We start from the raw sequence: 27,031 nt of genomic DNA, 5'->3' as shown, positions 1-27,031 counted from the left end.
ATTGGGGCAAGTGCACCACAAGATTCACACCACAATGGAACACACACGCAAGGATTCTGTGACGACATGAAGTTGCTAACATCAGTGTTCAGACCTGGAGACCACAGAGAGCCTTAAAGGAAATGTTGTTGAATTTGCTGCTCGTGCCTCCCATCTTTTGTATGGTCAGTCCTCTCAAGGGACTCGCCTTCCTTTTTCAGTTTTGATGAACGGTCTCCACGATTCAGATGCTGGTGGGACAACTGTGCATCTCCAACATTTTCTGCTCTTTTTATATATTTTACTCATTTACAGGTTCTTCTTAAATTTCAGAAGTTACTAATAATTATTCAAATCTTTAACCATAATGTGGCACTTTGTATTATGGAAATGTGTGCTGGCAAATGCTAATGCATCCAATATCCTTCGTACAAGATGTTAAAATGCTATAAACTTCAAGCAGGTTTCAACTTTAATTCAGGAACTACCTTTAAAGGACATACCTTTACAATAGTTATGACAAGAAGACATATATGTTTAATGTTATACTGCAGCTAACACTATTGTACCATTTTTAAAATCAAAACTTTCAGTCTGATTATTGTTAATCTTCATTAATCTAATGTTCCATCCTTTACTCTGGAAGGGGATGAAGTCAAGATGAAGATAAAAATAAAAGGAAGAACCAAATTTGAGTTATTCTAAGCACACAAGCTTACTTGCGATCTTTGACTGACATTTATACTTAATATTCATGCCAGCTTTGTCATTCGTAGCCAGGTTGACTGGGGAAAGCGGATCACTGGTAAAAAAAGATGTCCATATTTTAAAGACATTGAAGCCTACCAGCTTTCCCAGAGAAGTCACTCTGTGGCCCCACAGAAATCAACGAGGGAAGCAATATTCTTGGAAAGGTTAAATCATAGAATCATAGAATATCTAAGTGCAGAAGGAGGCCATTCGGCCTATTGGGTCTGCACCGTAGGGGCAGCTCAGTGGAACAGTGGTTAGCACTGCTGCCTTGCAGTGCCAGGGACCCGGGTTCAATTCCAACCTTGGGTGACAGTGGGGAGTTTGCACTTTCTCCCCGTAACTGTGTGGGTTTCCTCCGGGTGCTCCGGTTTCCTCCCACAGTCCAAAGATGTGCAGGTTAGTGGATTGGCCATGCTCAACTGTCCTATCTTTGGACGCTTCAAATGGTTGAAGTGCCCAATATGCATGATTATCGAATATAATAATGGGGCCTATGGGGTGGGAATGACTATCTTCTCCATGGTCCTTGCAGAGTAGGATCCCCAACCCCAACCCCCCCCCCCCCCCGCCCCCCCCCATCTCCCGCCCCTTCCCCAGGGGCGAGGGATCCCTGTAAACCTATGTATTAAAGGTTGGCCATAAGGCAGCAATCAAAACAGGGATCCAGTAGGGATCTACCGGGCAGCGTATATATTATGTTATAAATAAAACTTTATTTAATTTACCCGGTGTGGACTTCCAGTATCCTTATTAAATCGAGGATGAATGAGTGAGGGTAATTGAGCAGGGTCTTTGGAGGGGAAATCAAATTAAATAAGCTTATTCTGCTGGCTGAAACCTGTTTGAAGTATATATTACAGCATGTTATAGTAAATTGTAACAAACGTTATATACAATTCAAATGACCAAATTCAGAATTCTTGTTTGCTCATAATCTACACGACAAACCTTCACTGTAAAAGGTGTGGTTGGATGTTTGTTTTCCTTTGAAAGGAATACTTTCCATTTTTAATCCGACTGTGTTCATCTTTAAAGTAGTGTCTGGCAGCTTTGTTCTTGAAGTAACAGATGTAGACATTCTGCTTCTAAAAACAGTTCCCAAACTGCTCAAAAAATATATTTTTTTCTATGACAATGTTATTGATACAGCGGGGTGGCCTCTCACTAAAAGGGAAAGAAGATTGCAGTTAGACTGGATAGCATCTTGGGTAACACTGTGCATTATAGCTACCATTGCTGTTATAGAATCCTACAGTCAGTCCAGAAGGAGACTTTTCAGCCCATCGAGTCTGCACCGACCATCTGAAAGAGCGCCCCACCTAGGGCCACTCCCGCGCAACCCTGTAATCCAACCTAACCTTTGGACACTAAAGGCCAATTTATCATAGCCAATCCACCTAACCTACACAGCTTTGGACTATGGGAGGAAACCAGAGCTCCCGGAGGAAACCCGTGCAGTTCACAGTTAAAAGTTAATACAAAAGCAAAAGAATGTGAACACTGGAAGGATGAAAGTTAAATGGAAAATGCTGGAAATGTTCAGAAAGTCTGGTTGCATCTGTAGAGGTAGACCTTTTGTGAGAAAGGTGAAAAACTAGGGCCAGTACGAAGTGGGGAAAGGGAGAAAGACGAAGGGAAAAGGTCTGTGATGAGTTGGACAAGATTGAATGACAAAAGGGTAGTATTGCAAGGCGAAAGGGGCTGGTAATGGCACAAGCAGCTGCTGACTATTTCCAGCATTTTTTATCTTGATAACATAGAAATTGCCTTTTTAATACGCAGCGGAGGGACTTCTTTAACTCTCATTATAATCTTTTCTTTTGGCATCTGCTTTTGTGTGTAACTATATGAAATTCTACTCACCAAATTTCATCACAAAATGGTTGAGATTGAGAATTATTTGCATAAATAGCATGTATTATTTCCCAAATTCATGACGCGCAAGATTGGTACCTTATGATTTTTGTTTACTACTAATAGTGCACATTTGATCAGATTACTATTGCCAATAAAAAAGGATAACAATTTGCATTGCTATAGCACCTTTAACATGGTAAAGCATCCCAAGGCACTTCACCAGAACCTTGGGCGAAATTCTCCATCCCGCCGCGCCACATTTCTGCCCCGACCCGCCGGCGGGATGCTCCGTTACACCGGCCGGTCAATGGGGTTTCCCATTGTGGGGCAGCCCCATGCCGTCGGGAAACCCCTGGGCGCCGGCAAAACGGAGACTCCCGCCGGCGGAGAATGACGCCCCTTATCACAATACATTTGACACTATGCCACTTAAATAGCTATTGGACAGATGACTGGTCACAGCTTGGTCAAAGAGGTAGGTTTAAAATTGCATCTTAAAGGAGAAGATAGAAACAGAGGGGTTTAAAATAATTCCAGAGCTTAACATCTGTGCAGCTAAAGGCATGATCCCCAGTGGTAGAACAATGGTGGGTGAATGGGGGCAGAAATGGAGAGGTAACGAGTTTGCAGAACTTTATAGAGCTGAAGGAGGTGACAGAGATGGGGAGGGGAAAAATAACCGTGGAAGGATTGATAAACATGGGTGAGAATTATACATTCCAGATGCTATTTAACCACAAGTTGGTCAGAAATTGTTGGCCAGCAAGCACAGGGATGATGGATGAATGGAATTTAATTTGGATCTGCATATGGATAGCAGGGCTTTGGATGAGATCAAGTTCATTTGGTTTGAAAGTGGGAAGGCAACCAGGAGAGCGTCGGAATCGTCAGGTGCAGAGGTAACAAAGGTATGGGTGAGGGCTACAACAGCCAACCAGCTGAGGCAGGTGTGCAGGAAACTGGAAATAGATGGCCTTGGGATGGAGTGAATATGTGGTCAGAACCTCATCTCCGGGTTAAATAGGATTGATCCCATTCATCATCTACAGAAGAGCCAATTTCTCAAAATATTGCTTTGATCAGGGAGCCACATCTGATAGAAAAATCACGTGATTTTGTTCAGCTGCGAAGGCAGCACTATAATGAGAACTGGAAAGCAAATGTTGACTTTGTCGACTCCAAATTTACTATGTTCAATAATCACTTCTCCAATCCTTCACAGTGCCATCTGTATTCCCTTTATACATGTATATATGTGTGCAGTCTATCAAACAATAAGTGTGGTCTGTTAAAAAATTAAAGCTCCAATTCTAACTTAAGCAATGGGAATAATAACTCTTTCCTAACAATTGTATGGTTGCATAAAATCAACAACTGTGCGAAACTACAAAGGACATCATTACGAGCTCCCTTATAGTTCTATAAATTCAGTCAGTGCTGCTATATTGTACTGTAAAGACCATTATTGGGGCAGCAATATCCTCAGTGTCCTTCGGCTAGGGAGAGGAAAAATCAACTGAGCTACCATTCAATTAATACTATCCAATGAGTGGGTGACACGGTAGCACAGTGGTTAGCACAGTTGCCTCACAGCTCCAGGGTCCCAGGTTCCATTCCTGGCTTGGGTCACTGTCTGCGGAGTCTGCACGTTCTCCCCGTGTCGGCGTGGGTTTTCTCCGGATGCTCGAGTTTCCTCCCACAGTCCAAAGACGTAAAGGTTAGGTGGATTGGCCATGCTAAATTGCCCTTAGTGCCCAAAAAGGTTAGATGGGGTTACTGGGTTACGAGGATAGCATGGAGGTGTGGGCTTAGGTAGGGTGATCTTTCCAAGGGCCGGTGCAGATTCGATGGGCCGAATGGCCTCCTTCTGCACTGTAAATTCTATGTGATCTATGAGTCCTGTGGGAGAATACATAGATATGGATGTCAGAGGCGGATTGGATTGGATTTTCAAAATAATTTCCAACGCAGTCAAACAGACTACCAATTTTCACATATCAGGGGCTGGATTCTCCGAGCTTCCGTGCCGAAATTGCGATCGGTGCGATTACGCCGAAATTCCGGTCCATCCTCAGAGAATCGCTCGGGAGTCTCTCACGCGAGAACTACATGGCGCGGGTAGGGGGCCATTGACAGAGGCCCCCTCCGCGATGACTCAGTCTGTGGCCGCCCTGGTGTAGGGCGGGAAGATCGATCACCGGGGGGGGGGGGGGCCTCATGGACGGCCAGGGAGGCGATCGGGTGTCACAGACCCGCGGGTAAGCGCGATCTCGGAGGAGTCTACATTTCTGGTGCTGCTCCGCGGTCCGTGTCTGCCATGTCCCACGGACAAATGTTAGGAAAGAGTTATTGCAGGCTGCCACCGTGCGCATGCACGGACTCCCGAGCGGAAGTGTGGGACCCTGTATCCGCAGCCAGAGCTGAAAGAAGCACTCCGGGGCCCTCCTAGCCCCCTGCTGGTAGGAGAATCACTCAGGACTTTCTTAAGGAAAGTCCAGAGTGATTCGCCAGCATTTTTACACTGGTGTGGGGATATAGCCCCATTATTGGAGAATCCCGCCCCAGATGTGGCCACTTAGTTGAGAGTTGCTTACTCCATGGAATCATGCCCCAAATTAGTTAATTCATTAAGGAAATAAGGCAAGAAAGTTTAGGGGAAAAGATTACATTATGATATCATACCGAGCAACAGGGGAAATAGTTTACCTGTCATTCAGAGGGAGCTCCCTAATGCGTAATTTCTCGAAATGAATTGCATATCTTTTCCTACGCCAATTTGACGACTGTCGAATAGTGATGGCATTCATGTTCTCAAACCTGGCATATGATATGACTTTTCTCATTGTTCTTCCATTTGATTGCTGATTAGGTCTATAAGGAAAACATAAAAGTGAGAGACCTGGAGGAACGCTTCAACAAATTATTTTTCTGAACTTTCTTTACAGTTGTCCCTGTTGGTTGTGAGATAAGAAATGCACAAGCTGTGCTTGGGTTGTTTTTGAATTGTGACTTTGGCTGAAATTCTGAATATGCCATTGTTCGTCATTTCCTCAGAGCAGCCACTGCTCCGTCCGTCACTGTAACTTGGCCAGAAGTGTGGTGGAAGCACTCTTTATTGACATAAATGGGGCTTACACTACACTTACAATGAATTTGTGCCACATTAGGATAGCTTATCTATCCCAATATTGGACCAAATTTACCTGAGCCAGGTGCCTTAACTGTCCAAGGAAACAGTTAAAATGGTCACAGAGTGATAAATTCACAGTAAAATCTATTCTCGCTCTGCCACTTTCCATTGGGTGCGGGAGTTAGAAGTCCTCATTCACCCTTGCTTCTCAATGATGAGCTTCACTCCAGTTTGTCACTTCATCTGAACCATTTCATTTCTTTTGATCGACAAGGGAGTCAAAGATTATGTGTGGCAGACAGGAAAATGGGGTTAAGGCCACAATCAGATCAGCCAAGATCTTATTGAATGGCAGAGAAAGCTTGAGGGGCCAAATGGCCTACTCTGCTCCTATTTCTTACATGCTTACATATTTATCGTATTACATCCTTGTCATAAATGTTTGAATATGCTATTGGTGTATTTTCCACTTCCAACATTAATACTACAATAACTATCGTATCACAGCAGAAACCTGGTGAAAATTAAATTAGCATTCATTGCAGGTTAGCATATTACTGGTGCTCTGTCAAAAGCTATTGCTTTTGAATTGGTTTATTCCATGGAGCTGCCTGGTTAACATCCAAAGTCGCAAGTACATTGCAAATCCTTTACAAGGCGAGGTTACAGTTCAAATCAAGCGTCTTCAGCTTTCCAGCAAGCATGCAATAATAAGTGTACGTTGTATATTAAAAAAGGGCAAATGAAACACTTACATTTTGACTTTAAGAGTTGATATGTTCAATTGGCTGTTGCTCAGGAATTTTATTTCAATACGCTGCTCATGAGGTCCGAGCTGTTTAAAAACTATTTCTACGAGAAAATGTTTCACTGGTGGGAGAAGAAGCGAAACGTTGGTCAATCACACTATATGGACAGATTTTCTTTTGATTTCCCTGCCACTTTTTCTCACATACCAAGGTGCATTGAAGAGGCCATTTTGATTTTTACAATTTAGAATTTTTTCTGCTTTGGCTTCATATCAATTTTACTTCTTGGTATTAGAAAAACAAATGTAGTTTTAAGGGATTTATATTTGTATTGGTAAATATCAGAAATAAGGTACAGTCTTAAATGGGTTTAATTTAATGTTTCTGTGGAAGAAGGCACAAATCTGTAATTAGATTCATGCTGGAAAAAGGTGTTTGTATGTTATGGGGGATTTATTCGGTTTCAACTGTGCTTCCATTGTGCTTAGAGAACGTTGTGGCATGAAGAATAAATAAAAGCTTGGAGAAGGTGAAGTCTTTGCTTCACAACTGAGGGCCCTTTTAAGGTAGAATGGCTTTTTAAATTCAGTTGTAGCTGAACTTGTTTGCTGTTGGTTTAGCAAGCGAGAGAGGGGACATCTCTCTCAGCTTTGCTAGAAGAAAGCCATATCACTGAGTAATGGTTAAGAAAAAAGTGCAGAGAGCTGAAGTCCAGCTTGTTCAGGAAACTAAAGAATACATATCCATAGAATTCATATAAACCCCACAGTGCAGAGGAGGCCATTAGGCCCACTGGAGTCTGAACTGAACCTCTGAAAGAGCACCTAGACCCACACCCCCACCCTATCCCTGTACCCCACCTAACCTGCACATCTTTGGACACCACAGGGTAATTTTAGCATGGCCAATCCACCCAACCTCCACATCTTTGGGCTGTGGGAGGAAACCAGGGCACCCAGAGAAACCCATGCAGACACCTATGGAGAACATGCAAACTCCACAAAGACAGTCAACAAGGGCGGAGTCGAACACGGGTCCCTGGTGCTCTAAGCAGCAGTACTAACCTTTGTGCCACCTGAAGAGAAGTTTCCAAGAAGCTGGAGGTTAACTGTTCTAGAACAGAGAACTGTTCAGCAAAGACAGGCAGAGCTGAGAAGAAGGCTGAGTTAAAGAGACAGCTTCTGTAACCAGATTTAAAGTGGGAAAGCAGACTTCAGAGGTAAATCAAAAGTTTGATGCCATCTTAATACAGTCTGGGACTCAATAGTTAAAACAATTATGAAAAATTTGTGCAACAAGCAAGACAAAGAAATCCCAAAGGGAGAGATGTAAAGCCTGGATGCTTGATTTTTTGTTAAAAGTGGGGCGGAAGCTTTGTTTGAAAGAGTAGTTTAGAAAACCTGGACTGGAGTCTTAATGCAAAATGCTGATGGAAAGTATTGTTGTGAAAGAAGATTTTAAAACATGTTTTTTTCCCTGAGTGGAGTTTGGATCTTTTCATGTGACAATCATTTAGGGGATTTTGAGGAGAAATCCACAAAAAGAAATCACTTGGCCTCAGGGCAGAGTGTGCCTTACCACAGCCAGATTATGTTTTTAAAGGTACTGTATGTTACTGAGATCATTATAGCCTACGATATGTTTTGTAACCCATGTTAACCTTTAACTTTGCATATATCTGTGAAGCTAAGTGAGAGTGAAGGAGTATAGTATCATGATCAAACTTTTCATGTTCAATAAATGTTTTTTTTACTTGTTGTTAAAATGAATTAGTGGTCCTGTGATTGTTCCTCCACATTTTCTAAAAAGGTTTTCACGCTCTTTTTGTGCCAGGGTTCTATTCTGGGATCCTCCCGTCCAGTTATAACATCAAATGGGATCGGAACAGTGGTGATATGGTGGATTTGTTAGGATCTTTGTCATGCTGTTTCGTCAGTTTTGCAGAAAGTTTACTTTTGCACCGGGGACATGGATTTTCCAATGGGAATCTATCTGTGCCTGTGCTATGAAGGGGAGGCAGATTGAGGAAATAGAAAGGGTCCAACTGTTGAAAATTAGGGTGAGACATAACAGAAGGAATCTCTCCCCTGCACACAGGTACCAACTCACTTGGGTTTTCAGATCATGAAAGCGTTACTTAAATTTCCCAGTACTTTGTTGCTTCAGAACACAATGCTACCTCAAGGAGGCCATTGGGCAACTTATCAACTGCTAATTGAAGACCTGTGGCCTGTTTCCACCAGGACAACCTCACCATTGTGTTTGGGTTTCTTTGAAGCTAGCTCGTTCTAGACAGCATCTGGTGGTCTTAAGTCCAGCAGTAGTACATTATTGCACCCAGACTGATGCTGTATGAGTGGGCCATGAAATCTATTTCTTTCCCAATGATATCAGGTAAACAAAGAAAGATCTATGTAGTCCCATAGGCCAGCAGGGTACTTACTCACAGGTGCAAAGATATGTGACAGAATGGATGAGTGCACAAATACAAACAGGAAAGAAAAGCTTACATTTGATTAATGTGCAGCTCGTTTGCAATTCCAGTCACTTTCTCCAGTATGCGAATGCACACTACATAGAAAATTGTCACACTGCTTTCATCCTGCGGCAATCTACCATGCCAGTGCTCATGGCAGTCTTTTATGGAGATGGTTGATTTGTGATCAGCTCTATCCCCTGCGATGCCAATAAGGTTTCCACAGACAGATCTATTGACACTCTTGTCACTGTAGAGCAAACTATAGATATTCTGAATGTAATTTTAGATTCATCGATAAATCTGGTGTAGCCCTGAAATACAGCCCATCGAGACTCTCCAAAATCGTTGCAGCCTGTTGCAGCAACATGACAGTCAATGAAGGAAGATTTGCTGCTTCAAGGAACATAGATGAGACAATGATGAAGACAGAGCACGGTTTAGGGGGCATACACAGACAACAGGGAGGACATGGAAAAGGATCGCCAACAGTAAACAGATGGAGGATGTAATTTGTAGCGCAGTCCCTTCATATCCATCTCCTCACAAAATCACTCCCTGTCAGAGACATGCCAATCTCCTTCTTAAGACAGATGTTTACTCTTTCCCTGCTATCATCAAACTCTCAAAATTTGCAGGCGTACACAGAACCTAACTCAAGACTCTATGTGATCAAGCTGTGTTTACAGAATGACATTCGCTAAAAGGTGCCAGTAAATCAATTCATATTATCTACTGATACATCTTAAAATGATGTTTACCCTCTTTGTGCAAGCTAATTGCTCTTGATCCTAGTCCATTTCTTCCCTGAGCTATTTCCTGAGTGAGACATGTTTTAGTGATGGGTGGCTGGGAAAGTTCCCCTGGACCCACAGAGGCTTGGGGTGATGTTTATTTCAGGGAAGCAGCTGTTCAGGAGTCAGCTTCTGATCTCAAAGTGTGAAGAGCTGCCGGTATGAAGAGAGTGAGGGTACAAGCTCATTGTTAGTTTACACAGATGAAATAGCAACATCAATTACCCTTCATTGTAGTGCAGGGCACAAGCTCAAAAGGACTACTGGTTTGGTGTCATCACAAACCAAATAGCCTCAAGCAGGTTTTGGAGGCCTTGCGAAAGAGCCTCATTCAGGACATCTTTTGAAGCAGTGGTAGTTATGTGGTGGTTCAAGGAGGATGTCACTTTCTCAGCAGCAAGCGTTACAACTGAGAGAAGCTGAAGGAGCTGCAGCTTCAGGAGAGAAGGGCTCCTATATTCACCGATACATATGTGTAGATGTTGCTGTCTTATGTAAGGGCTAGAAGGGATCATCTGTGGGCTAGAAGGGATCACCTGTTGGACATTGAAGACAGGAAACCCTTTTAAGAGGGTGACTCGGGCCTTTTAGAGGGAGGTTACAAAAGGGGTCTTTGCAACTTCCACCATCACTATGAGGGAGATACCATGTTCACTTTAGTATCCTACTTAAGGGAATGTTGTGGTGCCTGAACTAAGCTTCGTAGCCCAACTGAAACCCTTGAACTTTCTCTTCACCTGAACCAATAGCCTTTGGGAGTTATTATGTACAATAACATGGGTTGCCACCTCCTCCCATTTAGTTTGGTTTACTTTTCTATGTGGTCTTTGATACCAAAGGTATCTGTCTCTGCCTGAGACACACCAGTTCTAACAGTAACACACACTGGTGTCTGGCACCATGGAACTTGTACTGTTTCTTCAGTGTGTTCCGATGGAAATCATACCTCCATGAAACATACATCGCAGTAGATCCAGCTAGACTTTTAAACTCTACAGGATGCGAGGCTCCCTACAAGTGAGTTCCAAAATGCATATTGCATTCGGGAGCTCACCCAGCTGTTAAACAAAGTGCATAATGCACTCAGAATATACTCTTTTTCCAATCTAATCTAGCTAAGAAAAGACTACTGAAAGTATCGTTCTGTAGGAAACTTGATTAATATACCCCTCACAACATAATACATCAAAATGCCCTCATCAAACACAGATCGGAAAACACCATCACTTCTGCTTGGTTGCCAAACATAGAGAGGCTCTGAAAGCGTCAGTGCAACCACAGATTGCAAGTAGTCCAGAAGACAATAAAACATATTACAAATATATAATTTATTTCAATGGATTGCAAAGAGAAACATAATCAGATCATACACATCTAAGTGTTTTAGGAAAGAGTTCATGTTCCAAAATAGTTAAGTCAGAATTGGAGCTTTAATGGCTTAATAGACCACATTGATTGTTTGATAGACTGCACATATATAAAGGGGATACATGTGGCACTGGGGGCGTTGGATAAGAAGTCATTGTAGAACACAATAAAAAGCCATGCCAGGTTTGAGTGTTTGTGAAGATAAGGAAACCATGCTGAGGAGTCTGGAACATTTTGAAAGGTAAATGTAAACTGTTTGCACATCTTGAACGGTCACATTTAGGGGTGGCATTGTGGCACAGTGGTTAGCACTGCTGCCTCACAGCGCTGAGGACCCGAGTTCGAACCTGGCCCCAGGTCACTGTCCATGTGGAGTTTGCACATTCTCCCTTTGTCTGTGTGGGTCTCAACCTCACAACCCAAAATGTGCAGGGTAGGTGAATTGGCCACACTAAATTGCCCCTTAATTTGAATACTTGGGTACTTTAAATTTTTTTTAAAATTGGAAAAAACAGTGGGCGGGATTCTCCGTTGCCCGACGCCAATATGGTAATTGACGATCGGGCGGAGAATCCCTTCCGACACCCAAATTGGGGCGGAGCCACTTGACGCTGGTTTTGAGTCTCTGCCCCCTCGAAATCAGCGACATCACGTCGCGCGCCGCACGCCGCTGGTGAGTCATCGGAAGGCCCTCCCCCGATGCTCCGCCCCAGATGTGCCAGGTTCCCGACTGCTTGGTTGACATGTGGCCTGTGCGGTCAGGAACCCGGCGTGGTGGCCGCAGACTGTGTCCAGCGCCGCCACAGTTGGCCGGGAGCCATGCCGCTGGCCGGGGGGTGGTGGGGGGGGGCTTCCACGAGAGCTGAGGGGACTGGTGGGGGGTGGCCAGGAGTTGTCCTGTGGGGCCGTATTTGGCAGGTCAGGTGAACACATGGCCGGCGCCATGTTGTACGGCGCAACTGCTGCAGGTCATCCCCGAGCGCATGCGCGGCCACGGACACGCTTATTCTCCGTCTGAGTTTTACCCGGCACAGGCTCCGGAATCGGTGAGTGTTTGCTGCCGATTTTGGCATCATAAAATGCCACAGTTCCCAGGCCGGTGTCGGCACTTAGCCGCAGAATCGGAGAATCCAGCCCATTATTTTTTTAAAAGGAAAGGTCACTACTGTTATGATTTCCACAAAGGTATATCTATTTAAAAAGATTCAAATTTCCAGTTACTGCCTGAAATAATGACCTGACAAGATTTCATGTTGAAACAATTACTGTCACAAATGACTAAAAAACAATATTGATTAAACACTATTTCCTATTTGTAGGCAATTTATACCTTAACTATGGGAAATGCTATTACCGTTGTATACTTAGTACCCATCACACTCCCATTGAATTACAGTCCTTTTAGCAGACAGTCCACAGTTGCTTCCAGCTTTGAAAGGGTTCCCGTATCCTCATTTCGCCGAGCAGTGACTTTGAAAATGAAATGAAAATCGCTTAGTGTCACGGGTAGACTTCAATGAAGTTACTGTGAAAAGCCCATAGTCGCCACATTCCGGCGCCTGTTCGGGGAGGCTGGTACGGGAATTGAACCGTGCTGCTGGCCTCCCTTGGTCTGCTTTAAAACCCAGCGATTTAGCCCAGTGAGCTAAACCAGCGCCTCTAGGTGCCTTCCTCAGTTTTCCAAGAGTTCCATAAATCCACCACCAACAGTAAAGACCTTTTCAATGATTCTTCCTTCCCTGGCCATGCAAGGAAAAATTGCCTGGATCCTGAGGTAGCTGCATGATGCAGCTCTTCGACTAGAGACCATCTCCCTTCCACATCCTCAAGCAACCATTTATCTCTGTTGACTACACAAAACATGTGAGGCCATCTGCGATATTCATTGATTTGTCGGGAAGCCTGTAACCTGGGGAGGGATTCTCTGACCCCCCGCCGGGTCGGGAGAATCGTCGGGGGGGGGGGGGGGGGGGGGGGGGGGGGGAGCGGCATGAATCCCACCCCCGCCGGCCGCCGAATTCTCCGGCACCGAAAATTCGGCGGGGGACGGGAATCGCGCCGCACCGGTTGGCGGGCCCCCCCCCCCTGGCGATGGGCTGTAGTCCCGCTAATGTCATGCCAGTCCCGCCGGCATGAATCAAACCACCTACCTTACCGGCGGGACTGGTGGCGTGGGCGGGCACCGGTGTCCTGGGGGGGGTGCGGGGCGATCTGGCCCCGGGGGGGTGCCCCCATGGTGGCCTGGGCCTCGATCGGGGCCCACCGATCCACGGGCGGGCCTATGCCGTGGGGGCACTCTTTTCCTTCCGCCTCGGCCATAGCCTCCGCGATGGCCGATGCGGAAGTGACACACACCCCTGCGCATGCGCAGGGATGACGTCAGCAGCCGCTGATGCTCCCGCGCATGTACAAACTTCTGCCGGCCAGCGCAGTCCCTTCGGCCCCGGCTGGCGTGGCACCAAAGGCCTTTCCCGCTAGCCGGCGGCGCGCCAACCACTCCGGCGCGGACTTAGCCCCTCAAGGTGAGGGCTTGTCCCCTAAAGGTGCGGAGAAATCTGCACCTTTGGGGGCGGCCCGACGCCGGAATGGTTCCCGCCACTCCATTACGCCGGAACCCCCCGCCCCGCCGGGTAGGGGAGAATCCCGGCCCTGATTACAGATATGCAGCGTCATTCTCCGACCCCCCGCCAGGTCAGAGAATCGCCGGGGGCTGCCGTGAATCCCGCCTCCGCCGGTTGCCGAAGTCTCCGGCACCGGAGATTCGGCAGGGGGGGGGAATCGCGCCGCGCCGGTTGGCGTGCCCCCCCGCTCGATTCTCCGGCACGGATGGGCCGAAGTCCCGCAGATAAATTGCCTGTCCCGCTGGCGTAAATTGAAGCACCTATTTACCGGTGGGACAAGACGGCGTGGGCGGGCTCTGGGGTCCTGGGGGGGGGGGGGGGCGCGGGGCGATCTGACCCCGGGGGGTGCCCCCACGGTGGCCTGGCCCGCAATCGGGCCCCCACCGATCCGCGGGCGGGCCTGTGCCGTGAGGGCACTCTTTCCCTTCCGCCTCCGCCACGGTCTCCACCATGGCGGAGGCGGAAGAGACTCCCTCCACTGCGCATGCGCGGGGAAACTTTCAGCGGCCGCTGACGCTCCCGCGCATGCGCCGCCCCGACATGTCATTTCCCGCGCCAGCTGGCGGGGCAACAAAGGCCGTTTCCGCCAGCTGGCGGGGCGGAAATTCCTCCGGCGTCGGCCTAGCCCCTCAATGTTGGGGCTCGGCCCCCAAAGATGCGGAGCATTCCGCACCTTTGGGGCGGCGCGATGCCCATCTGATTGGCCCCATTTTGGACGCCAGTCGGCGGACATCGCGCCGTTTCGGGAGAATTTCGCCCATGGCGTCTTTTGCCGCCTTCTGGGTGAAAAGTGAAACACATTGGGTGGAACACCCCCCCCTCCCCCCCCCCCCCCCCACCCCCCATTCCCGCCTGCAGTGGGTTTGGTGCAGGCGGTAGCGGGAGAATCTAGCAGGAGCCAAAAGGTTGGAGATCAGGGGTGAAATTCTCCCGAAACGGCATGATGTCCGCCGACTGGCGCCCAAAACGGCGCCAAGGCGGCGCGGGGCGGGCTCCAGGGTCCTGGGGGGGTGGGGGGCGCGGGGCGATCTGGCCCCGGGGGGTGCCCCCACAATGGCCTGGCCCGCGATCGGGGCCCACCGATCCGCGGGCGGGCCTGTGCCGTGGGAGCACTCTTTTCCTTCCGCCTTCGCCACGATCTCCACCATGGCGGAGGCGGAAGAGACTCCCTCCACTGCGCATGCGCGGGGATGCCGTGAGCGGCAATGTCATTTCCGCGCCAGCTGGCGGGGGCACCAAAGGCCTTTCCCGCCAGCTGGCGGGGCGGAAGTCAGTCCGGCGTGGGCCTAGCCCCTCAAGGTGAGGGCTCGGCCGCTCAAGATGCGGAGACTTCCGCACCTTTGGGGCGGCGCAATGCCGGTCTGATTCGCGCCGTTTTGGCGCCGGTCGGCGGACATCGTGCCGATTGCGGAGAATTCCACCCCAGGTGGCATAAAATCACATTGCAATTCTCCCAGTGGCGGGTTAATAGAAGGTCAGTCATCCCTGCTGGCTGGTGGCGTTAATGCCATCTGCATCTCACAGCTGTCCGCAGGCATCCCATCATGCCTTCCAATCTTGTGACATGCCAGCATGAAATTGTGTCAGTCTAAAGTCCAATTGCTCTAGAGTGGCATGCACAAGGTGGTTCTCAATTTGCAAGGGATTTCAGGGTGAGTTCAACACTGCCACAATGCTGCGCTGCTCCTGACGTGCTGTTCACCACTCTGTCAGGGCAGACCAGTAACAATCACAAACATGGGGGTCACAGGGATACCACATATTCTTTGGGTGGGGAACTTCAATGTCCATCACCAAGGGTGGCTCGGTGGTGTATCTGTAAAATCTCAGATACTTCAATCGGTATATTAATAAAGTTTTACTCTGATGTCTTCATTGACGAAGCAAGCAAAGGACAACACAAGTATAACATCAAACCATGTTTGTTCAGTATGATAATACTAACCCTTAAATTAACCCAATAACAGTCACTAAAGATTCTCAAGGTTCGTGATGCTATCCATGCCAATGAACTCATCGAGTCGCGGGTCCGATTCTCTGAGGCATGTGTTCCTCAGGGCCGTCGTTGCGAAGGTGGCTCTCGCTGACTGCTACCTTCCTTCTCTGGTCAGTCTTCAGAATGGTCAAGATCACCCCCATGCCGTGTCTTCGCTGGGGTGTGTCTTGTGCATCTACCTTTATCCCTCCTTCCCTTCATGCCTTTCCAGAAATCTCTCTGGCCTTCGGCCAATGAGGACTTGGGAGGGGGTCCTAACACCCAATGGATTTGATGGGTCAGGCCCCAGGTGTCCATCTCCAGTGGTGTTGCTCACACCTGGTGCCATATAAGGTAACAGTAGGAATTATGGGTGCCCAAAAGTCTGGTTTGATCTAGGCAACCCAAAACAAGTCAATGCATATCAATGGAACCGATTATCTCCTGATGTGTGATTGACAAGGCAGGTCCAGCCTTTTGTTTTGTGCATTTGACTTTGTTCACGTCCAAATTCCCATCAGCCTGCCTGAGGTTGACTGCAGTTTGATTTAAAGTGTCCAATTCTTAATTTAAGATGTCCAATTTTATCGGGCCTAAATCCAGGCCTTGCCAGTGCCACCACAGATCAAGCTGGCTGGGTCCTAAAGGACAAAGCTGCTTGACTGGGACTGGAGAAGGTGGTAAGGGAACCAACGAGAGGGAAAAACATACTTGACCTCATCCTCACCAATCTGCCTGCTGCAGATGCATCTGTCCATGACAGTTCGGTAGGAGTGACCACCGCACCGTCCTTGTGGAAACAGAGTCCCATCTTCACATTGAGGATACCCTCCGTCTTGTTGTGTGGCACTCCACCTGGCAAAATGGGATAGACTTCAAACAGATCTAGCAACTCAAGAATGATCATCCATGAGGCACTGTGGGAGCGGTAGAATTGTATTCAACAATAATTTGTAACCTCATAGCCCGGCATATACCCCACTCTACCATTACCACCAAGCAATGGTATCAACACTGGTTCAATGGAGAGTGCAAAGAGCAAGCCAGGAGCAACATCAGGCATACCTAAAAGTGAAGTGTCAACCTAGTGAAGCTACAACACAGGACTTCTTGCGTGCCAAACAGCATAAGCAGCAAGTAATAGACAGATCTAAGTGATTCCACAATGAACACATCAGATTTAAGCTCTGTAGTCCTACCACATCCAGCCGTGAATGGTCATGGAGAATTAAACAACTCACTGGAGGAGGACGCTCCACAAATATCCCCATCCTGTGACAACCTGACCGTGGGCAGGATGAATGGGAGCAGGGGCGTTGTGGGCAGGCAGTGCTTGGAGACATCTGGTGGTCCTGAGGGGTGGGCCTACTGCTAGCGTCACTGGTGCAGCCTCTGCCCTGAGAGGGACAGTGTGCTATGGAGGGTGCCAAAGGCCATGGTGCATGTGTCCTTTGTTTGGGGTGGGCTCTGATATTCCACTGATCCCCTGCAGTGGGGCTGAGCTTCTGATGAGTGGACTGAGGAGTGGCAGCACTTGGTGTGTCACTGATTGGGCTTGACCACAACCCAGCCCATTGATGGGTCAGCTGGGGTCTGAGGATTTCCAAAGAGGCAGCCTGGGTAGGTTCCCAGATGACCAGAGGCTCTGTAAACATTCGCAGGACACAGTGAGCAGTCAGCAGAGTGAGCAGCCAGGGGCCTGTAAGTAGCACCAAAGGGATACATTTAAATCACATACTGCAGCAATGGCAATCTGTGCCAGGCCAACCCGATCCCAAGGGGGACATCCTGAGTCCACAGACCTGGCACCAAGTAGTTCCCCGCTACTCCCACCGATCCAGGTAGCTGCCTCTCAGCAAGTCCAACAGTCTTGGAGAGATTTTAAGAGTTTTCTTACCTTCTCGCTCCCCCTCAACAGCCATAGCACCCAGGTCCCACTTGTAAATACTTGCACCAATTTGCACCCGCCATCTAAGAGGGGTGGAGCATCGTGGAGGGGTGGAGCATGAAGTCTCCAACCGACTAATAATATTAAAATCCAGGAAAATGATGATTTTGCATGGACCCGCCAGCGTGGGGCACAAACTTCAATTTTGTCACCAGCAAGGGACCAGATTCAGGATTCAGCGTCAGGCACAAAACAGATTTTTTTCCATTTTGCATGATTCTCCACCTGATCGCGATTCTCACTTCTGGCATCGCGAAGTGGAGAATCCAGCCCAATATTGCTTATAAGGTGCAGTCCCAAAGTACACGTTCTTCTTATAATGACCCTGACACAACGTGCTGCTGTGGCAGTGGGTCTGTCAAAGGTACCATTCGAAAAAGCTCAGAAATGGTCAATCACACATCTTTTTGGCAAGGGATGGTAATGTGATGACTCTGGAAGGGAGAACAGAAATACCTTTCTGGACAGGTCTGATAATGACCAATATTTTAGCATCTGGCATGAAGTTGAAACCCATTGGCAAAGAAGGGCCCGCAGGTCCGGAAGGCAGCAGGCCTTTTTGCAAGAGACTGGGAAGGTCTACAACAGCCTCCACGGAGAAGCTCAACCACAAGGTGCACCAAAACTGAGTTGGGTATGGTCTTTGAAGAACAACCCCATCATCTCCCATCTACTAACTGGCCCAGTTGCTTCTGTTGTTGCTGCTGCTCCTTTCCCTCCTCCTCGCAATGAAACTGGCAATAATAGTACCTAATGATAAATAGATAGAGCTTACTGAGGGGATGTAAGGCAAAAGAAAAATGAGAAGATTCAATCTGGAAGCTGGAAACTCTCCTGGTAATTCAAACAACACAATAATATACTGATCCTGTGAACCAAATGCATTATGTGAGTGCCGCGTTAAATCCTGCTTCAGTGCTCCCGGAAGACCAATCCTGATTTTTATTTTTATTTTTTATTTTTTATTCTCCTCCTTTTTCACATTTTCTCTCACATTTACACCCATCAACAATAAACAATAATCAGCAAGATATGTCAATCCCCACAATAACAATGATCCCATCCGCCCACCAACCCCCAAACCTCAGCCCACATGTTTACATAAACAAATGACAAAAAGGAATCAGGGACTACCCATAGTCACCCTTAATCTACACAGCCCCCCTCCCCCCCACCCCACCCCCCCAACTAATGTTCAATGTTGTCCAGTTCTTGAAAGTGCATAATAAATAGTGCCCATGACTTGTAGAACCCCTCCAAGCTTCCCCTCAGTTCGAACTTAACCTTCTCAAGGGTCAAGTATTCCAACAGGTCCCCCCGCCACGCCAGGGCACTGGGTGGAGAGGCTGCTCTCCATCCCAGCAGGATCCGCCTTCGGGCGATCAACGAGGCGAAGGCTATGATATCTGCCTCCGCTCCCGTTTCCAACCCTGGCTGGTCCGACACCCCGAATATGGTCTCCTGGGGACCCGGGTCCAGTTTCACACGCACCACCTTGGAAATTACCCTAAACACCTCCTTCCAGTACTCCCCTAGCTTTGGACAGGACCAAAACATATGAACGTGATTCGCGGGCTCCCCCCCCGCAACGCTCACACACATCCTCTACTCCTTCAAAAAATCGGCTCATCCTTGCCCTCGTGAGGTGCGCTCTATATACCACCTTCAGCTGTATCAGCCCTAACCTCGCACATGAGGTGGAGGCATTCACTCTCCGGAGCACCTCACACCAGACCTCCTCCTCTATAACCTCTCCCAGCTCTTCCTCCCACTTTGCTTTGATCCCTTCCAGTGGTGCCTTATCCTCTTCCAAAATGGCTCCGTACACCGCTGACACTGCCCCCTTCTCCAGTCCCCTTGTCGTCAACACCTCCTCCAGCAATGTGGAGGCAGGTTCCTCTGGGAAGCTCTGTACCTCCTTCCTGGCAAAATCCCGAACCTGCATGTACCTAAACATTTCTCCCTGCTCCAGCCCATACTTTGCTTCCAGCTCCCTCAATCCTGCAAACCGACCCCGAAAAAACAAATCTTTTAGCGTCTTAATCCCCTTCTCTTCCCATTTCCGAAAACTTCCATCCCACCTCCTTGGCTCAAATCTGTGGTTCCCCCGAATCGGCATTTCCCTTGACCCTAACCCCAACCCGAAGTGTTGGCGAAACTGCCTCCAGATTTTCAATGAAGCTATTATTACCGGACTCCCTGAATATTTCCCTGGAGCTATCGGGAGCGGCGCTGTTGCAAGTGCCTTCAGCCCCGACCCCCTGCACAAACTCTCCTCCATTCTGACCCACTGAGAATCCACCCCTCTGACCCAGCTCCGCACCTTCTCCACATTCGCCGCCCAGTAGTAGTACAACAAGTTCGGGAGACCCAAACCCCCTGCCTGCCTTCCCCTCTGTAGCAGCACCTTTCTCACTCTGGCCACCTTCCCTCCCCATATGAATGAGTTAATCCTTCCCTCAATCTCCCTGAAAAAAGACGACCAATCCTGATTTACTGGTGCATTGGGAATTGTGTAAGACCTGCAAGATCACATTAACATGATGCATGGGTCCTAATTTTATTGTGGAATGCCAATTTGCTTGTATTCGCGAGGCCCATACCTGTCTCAGGTGGGTGTCTTTTCTGACACCCCAAAAAGTTTGTGATTAAAATGGAAGCCGGCAGGACTGTAGGAATGATTTGGTAAATAATGTTTAGTGATTTTAGGGTTAAATTCAACCAGAGTCACAGGAAACCAGTGGGGTCTGGAAACAGAAAGCAGTCAGGTTCAGCAGTAGCATACAGGGGTAAAGTTGGAATTATTTTATTCATGTAAAGCAAACCACTGATGTGTTCCCACTGCTTTTTATTACAGCACGAGAAGAGTTGAACAGATTTTAATAAGCAAATCCAATCATAACTGTCGCTCTCTTTATTCCTATGATGTTAAATGATTCATATCTGCCTTCTTCTTGCCAAATATTTTATCAGTCCATCTTTGAAGCAATTTAAAAGATCCAAGTCAGGTGATAGGAACAGCCCCCTGTTACACCTCTAGGGTGAGCTATTAGATGTTAGGAAGTACAGGCATGTTGCGAAATATACAATGTTCAGACCATTTATGCGAGTGACTCGCCCCACTGTGCCAATAAAATCCTGGACAGAGCCCTAACATTTATACATGCACCACCTATTAAAAGATAAATATTATGAATAATGCCCTGAGCAGCAATTTATAGTCAGAAACCACAAATAGCTTTCAAAAAATGATGGAAATTTTGATTTCTACTCTGATGTGTCTAAATGAGTTGTTTGAGATTCTACTCTGCGGGTATAATAAATAAAGGACTACCCACCAGTCACGGTGCATTATGAATCAATAAGTCCCAGTGGTCCATCTGAGTTGTATATGGATTATAAATTGCTGGGACTACATTACAACGTTTGTAACACAATCAAGAGTTCAAATGACACCATAAATCATAGAAGGAAAGCTTATTAAGTTCACACTGGCTCCAGGGTAATCAGCACTATAATGGCCTCTGCGATGCACCATCATCCTCTATTATTAAAATGGATTCAAGTTTGGAATGACAGAACATGCATACATCCACGTGGAGGAACATCTCACTTACCACAGAAAGGCGAACCACTTGATGTCATCAGGTACACCTTAACTTCCTTTGGCTGCACATCTGCACTCAAACCCGCACGCTCCAAAAGTCTAGGTTTTGAAAACATTCTAATATTATATCTTACACAGATTTCCTAACGGAATTATATAAAATGTATAGATGTTTGAATGGGTCAAAAATTAGTTTGTGCAATTGTGGAAAAACCGGTGACTGCAAAATGGTAGCCTGTTTTACTTCTCTCCTGACATTATTTCCAATAACTTCAATGGAAAGAATGAAAATCGGCAGAGATGCAAAATAGGTGGTTGATTTGCTTTTGTCCATTTTAACCTATTGCACAGTCAAAATCTCCCCCAAGTCCTCACTCCTATCCATTCCAGCACTTAATTATTTAACGATCTAAAACCTAAGAAAATTAATATTGCTGCCATAATGTTACTAAAGATCGCCGAGTGACAATTACTGAATTAGAAAATGGCACGTTTCAAAATGCTTGGAATCAAACAACGCCAAGGGCAAGAATCCATCCCTTAATAAGGGAACGTTTTTTTAAAAATGTCAGAATTTCAGTCCTGTCTCTAGTCACTGTATCAAATAGACATGGTGATTCCTGTTTCAAAGTTAAATTTGCATAAGATGTTCACAGGAAGAATGACAAAATTGCTGTAGAAATAATTTTTGCTATATTGTATAAACTATCAAATGGAATGAGTAATTGTTTCAGTGGAAGGGAGAGCAATTGCAGAGATGTTTTAAGATAATTAACTCTGTGTGTTACAATTGTTGCATATTCATAATGTCGTGTTGGGTGTTCCGATACACAAACAAACCAACACGGTTGTAGATGGTACAACTCTGTTTTATTATTCTGTACAATAATAACTATTAACTTCTGGCTGTGGTTCGTACTTCACCAGCTAATCTGTTGGACCCAGCCCTAGCACTATCTTAGTGAGGCACTCAGCACATGGTGTATGTCTGGGTGGCACGCTGTGAGCTCTGTGCTCTGAGCTATCTCCTGGTAGAATGAGTGGGAACTGTGGTGTTCCCTGTTTTATAGTGCGTGTTGCTCTCACTGGTGATTGGCTGTGATGTTGTGTGTGTGTTGGTTGGTCCATCTACCTGTCCATCAGTGTGTGTGTGTGATTGCACCATGATATGTTAATATGGATATCATGACACATAGGTAGCGATGTTCTGAGTTGACATTAATTGAGTGGTCTCCTGGGAGTATATGGGGCGGGATTCTCCCAGCTCGGGGCCGGGCCGGAGAATCCCCGCAACCGGGCCATGCCGCCCCGAAGCCGGCATGCGATTCTCTGCAGAGCGGAGAATCAGCGCCATTGGCGCCAGCGCGTTTGGCGTGGCGCCGATCGCAGGCCGCTGTACGTGGCCGGTCAGCCGATCTCCGGCCCGGGTGGGCCGAGCGGCCGCTCTAAAATCGCAGAGTCGCGCCGGCGATGTCCACACCTGGTCGCAGCCGGAGGGAACTCTGCGCACAGGGTTGGGGGGCGGCCTGTGGGTGGGGGGGGGGGGGGGGCTCGAACCCGGGGGGCCTCTGATGGGGCTTGGCCCGCGATCGGGGCCCACCAACCGGCGGGCCGGCCTCTCGCTCCTCGGGGCCTATTTTCTTCCGTGCCGGCATCTGAAACTCCTGCGCCATGCTGCGCCAGGACCGGCGCGTTGAGGGAGGCCACCCCGCATGCATGTGTTGGCGCCGGCGCCACTGCGCATGCGCAGATCCTGCTGCGCACAGTTCGCGCCGGGATGGGAGGCTGGAGCGGCGTGAACCGCTCCAGCGCTGTGCTGGCCCCCTGTAGGGGCCAGAATTGGTACTCCTAGCGGCCCGTTTCCGACGGCGTGGACACTCTGCCGCCGAATGGGAGAAATCCCACCCATGGTGGACTCTTTTCTGACCATTTGCTGCTTCTTTATATTTTTTTTAAAAAAATATTTTATTGAAAATTTTTGGTCAACCATCACAGTACATTGTGTATCCTTTACACAATAATATAACAGTATAAATAACAATGACCTGTTTTATAACAAAGAATAAATAATACATAACAAAAACGAAACTAAAACTAAATGGCAACTGCCTTGTCTCAGGTAAACACTCTCCCAAAAATATGATTTAACAGTCCAATATACAATTATTTTATAGCAACGACCTATACATATTATACATATATATTAACAACCCTGAGAGTCCTTCTGGTTCCTCCCCCCCCCCCCCCCCCCCCACCCCTGGGCTGCTGCTGCTGCCTTCTTCTTTCCCATTCCCTCTATCTTTGCTGCTTCTTTATAAATACTTAATATACCAGGGCAGATGCATTAACCTAGATTTATTATACCCTTTGGGTGGAATCTCAAATCTTGACTGATTAACACAGATGTGGGTCGTTTCAAGTAATTTCACCTTTCTGAAAAAGCACAGAGGGATGTAGTTTGAAAGTTGTTTATTCATATGGGAACTCCAGGTGGTCAGTATGTTTAAACATTCTCCTGTATTTCTAACGTGTGTTCTACAAGAGCACAGTTTTAGAGAGAGCAGGAGAGGACAGCTGGGCAGTTCAAGAAACACAAGGGTGGATTATAAGCAATATCTATCAGCCACCACAACAGGGGGATTCAGTCCCGGATCTGTGTCGGCTGCAATCCACACAGGCAGCATCTAGATGGCTCTCAGATGAAGCAAAAGTGACCAGCCAATTAAACCGCTGCATCATCTGCACAGTCCAGCCCAACAACAGGAGACATCACTCAGTTCAGTCAGCGTGCAAGTCATTGCTGCATGATGGAAGGAACAGGCACTTCATTATGTAGTTGCAGACATCATGTTCAGCACCACTTGGAGCAAAGAAACAAGTTTCCTGAACATTCATTAATGGTGGTGCCAGATGCCTTCAAAAAATGGACTCTGAGTTTTACTCTCCATCTTGCTGCCTGACCCTTCTCAGATTCTCAGTCTAAGCAGGGCTAGATGCTTAAGGTGTGTTTTTCTTGAGTGTCACTAAAAGTGAGTGTAAAATAAGGCAGGAGGTAATCTTACATTCATCCTTCCTCATTTAAGTAGGAGCTCCATGCTGGTTGTGGCAGCATTAATCAATGCATATGGGAACTCCAGATGGTCAGTATGTTTAAAACATTCTCCTGTATTTCTAATGTCCAAAGGGCTCCTATGCAACTTTTGGATACCAATAAATGGGACATGTTCCATGCATGCACCATCTATTGGTACTTGGATAGAGCAGCCTAACCCGCGTTTCTTAATGGAATCCATGCAGGCTGTTCAGAAGTAGGTTAATTAAATACTGCGGATGCTGGAGATCTGAAATAATAACAGAAAAAAAGTGCTGGAAAAACTCAGCAGGTCTCGCAGCATCAGCAGAAAGAGAAACAGAGTTAACGTCTTGTATCTTAATATGACACTTCTTCAAAACACAGAATCATAGAATCCCAACAGTGCAGAAGGAGGCCATTCGGCCCATCGGGTCTGCACCAACCCTCGGAAAGAACACCCTATCGAGGCCCAATCCCTCACCATATCCCCATAACCCCACCTATGGGCAATTTAGCATAGGCAATCACAACCTAACCTGCACATCTTTGACTGTGGGAGGAAACCAGAGCACCCGGAGGACACGAGAAAAATGTGCAAACTCCACATAGACAATCACCTGAGGTCGGAGTCGAACCTGGGTCTCTGGTGCTGTGAAGCAACAATGCTAACCACTGTGCCACCCGTGCCGCCCTGGTTAATTAAATATTTTGAATGATTTTTGTGAGAGAGATGATACAATATTATTAGTAAACATATTGTAATAAAACAGTTTTGATGAAAAGTTATTGACCGGAAACATGCTAAATCTCTGCCCAGATGTTACTTGACCTGCTGAGTATTTGCAGCATTTTCTGTTTTTGTTTATTGTACTAATAAAACATGTCAGTACTTCTTCCGTACCTATGCGTGGACAGCTCTGCAATGAATGATTATAGCAATCGATGCATTCCCCATTGGCAAAGTGTTCATAAGTCTCACAAGGGAAAGCGACCAGTGGACAATGATTCTTGATGGAACTGATATACAGATAAATTGCTCTGGTGTGATCACAGATTAAGTACTTGTACACTGCAAAAAAAGAGAGACATTTTTATGCAGTAGCAGTATTTTATGGTCACACCATTATTTTGAAACTAAATAACGTAATGCATTCATCACACTCTTTTACTTAAATTACTGCACAATGTACATTTCTTTTGGAAAATGACCCTAATTTGTCAAATAAAACATAGGAGGATAATTGATCTGGGAAATCTTTGTTTGAACAATTGAACTAAATAAAAGTGTGATTTTTAGCTTCACTTAGAATTTTCATGAGATAGTGAGCTACGTAGAACTTAGAGGCTGTCTGAGCCAGGGGCCAGCAATTGAAATGCTTGAAGTGGCCTCAGGACCCTCGGGCTAGCGAGAACAAGAAAGTCTGGGTTGCTACTCCTTATCATCCTCTAGCTGGGGAGTGTACGTGTACGAACATGTGAGAAGGCATGGGCGAGAAGCGAATCAATTCCAGCTATTTTGCCCTTCACAAACCAGATTATCTGCCTACACCTGATATCCAGGCTCACACCCAAAGAACAAATACTTGGGTGAGGTTCTGTACAGCTGACCGTACCTTGGAATCTGTACCCCAACCACAGGGGTGGTGGGGGGGAGGTTGATAATTGAAAAATATTCTAATGGCCAAAATATTCCTTGATTCCATGACATCTGAATTACAATTAAGTCATCAAATGTTATAAACCAATAAGAAATTGGCTGGTTTCAATTGGTCAACAAGATTGTCATTTACAAGATGATTGGATAAAATGTTCTAGTATTAGTAAACCTATATATCTTCCCTCAAACACCTTCAAACATGAACATAATCCTGTCTGCTGTACGATTCCTATATTTTTAATCATTATTCAAACCAACCCATTAGTATCGCTAGTTATACTAGTAAAATGAACAAAAAAGGCAATAGAAAATAAAGAGAGTTGATCACAATTAGAGATATAAAAGAAACATACATTTTTAAAAATAGAAAATAGTACAAAGGAAAAAGCTACAGGGCTGAATACTCTGTCATGGAGCATAGAATCCCTACAGTGCAGATTGAGGCCATTCAGCCCATCGAGTCTGCACCAAACCTCTGAAAGAGCACCGTATCTAGACCCACTTCCTCACCCAAACCCCGTAACCCCACCTGATCTGCACATGCCTGGACACCAAGGGGATTGGATTGGATTGGATTGGATTTGTTTATTGTCACGTGTACCGAGGTACAGTGAAAAGTATTTTTCTGCGAGCAGCTCAACAGATCATTAAGTACATGAGAAGAAAAGGGAATAAAAGAAAATACATAATAGGGCAACACAACATATACAATGTAACTACATAAGCACTGGCATCGGACGAAGCATACAGGGTGTAGTGTTAATGAAGTCAGTCCATAAGAGGCTCATTTAGGAGTCTGGTAACAGTGGGGAAGAAGCTGTTTTTGAGTCTGTTCGTGCGTGTTCTCAGACTTCTGTCTGATGGAAGAAGTTGGAAGAGTGAGTAAGCCGGGTGGGAGGGATCTTTGATTATACTGCCCGCTTTCCCCAGGCAGCGGGAGGTGTAGATGGAGTCAATGGATGAGAGGCAGGTTCGTGTGATGGACTGTGATGCAGCCTGATAGGATGCTTTAGCAATTTAGCGTGACCAATTCACCTAAGCTAC

General features: G+C 46.7%; 1 protein-coding gene across 2 annotated transcripts in view; it reads right to left on the bottom strand.

Annotated features, from left to right (window-relative positions):
* Positions 1–1,326: 1,326 nt before the first annotated feature.
* The window catches only part of pla1a (phospholipase A1 member A), a 66,701-nt gene continuing 40,996 nt past the window's right edge, over positions 1,327–27,031 (bottom strand). For both annotated transcript variants that reach the window (XM_072513686.1, XM_072513687.1), the window contains 5 exons: positions 25,232–25,399; positions 21,268–21,357; positions 6,475–6,589; positions 5,296–5,460; positions 1,327–1,896 (listed from right to left, as the gene is read on the bottom strand). In XM_072513686.1, coding sequence (XP_072369787.1) covers positions 1,818–1,896; positions 5,296–5,460; positions 6,475–6,589; positions 21,268–21,357; positions 25,232–25,399 — 617 coding nt within the window. In that variant the 3' untranslated portion in view covers positions 1,327–1,817. The remainder of the gene's footprint in view (positions 1,897–5,295; positions 5,461–6,474; positions 6,590–21,267; positions 21,358–25,231; positions 25,400–27,031) is intronic.

This window comes from Scyliorhinus torazame, chromosome 8 (genome assembly GCF_047496885.1).
Source record: "Scyliorhinus torazame isolate Kashiwa2021f chromosome 8, sScyTor2.1, whole genome shotgun sequence".
Classification (NCBI taxonomy): domain Eukaryota; kingdom Metazoa; phylum Chordata; class Chondrichthyes; order Carcharhiniformes; family Scyliorhinidae; genus Scyliorhinus; species Scyliorhinus torazame.
The sequence above is the reverse complement of the archived record's forward strand: the minus strand, read 5'-3'. Positions and strand labels throughout refer to the sequence as shown.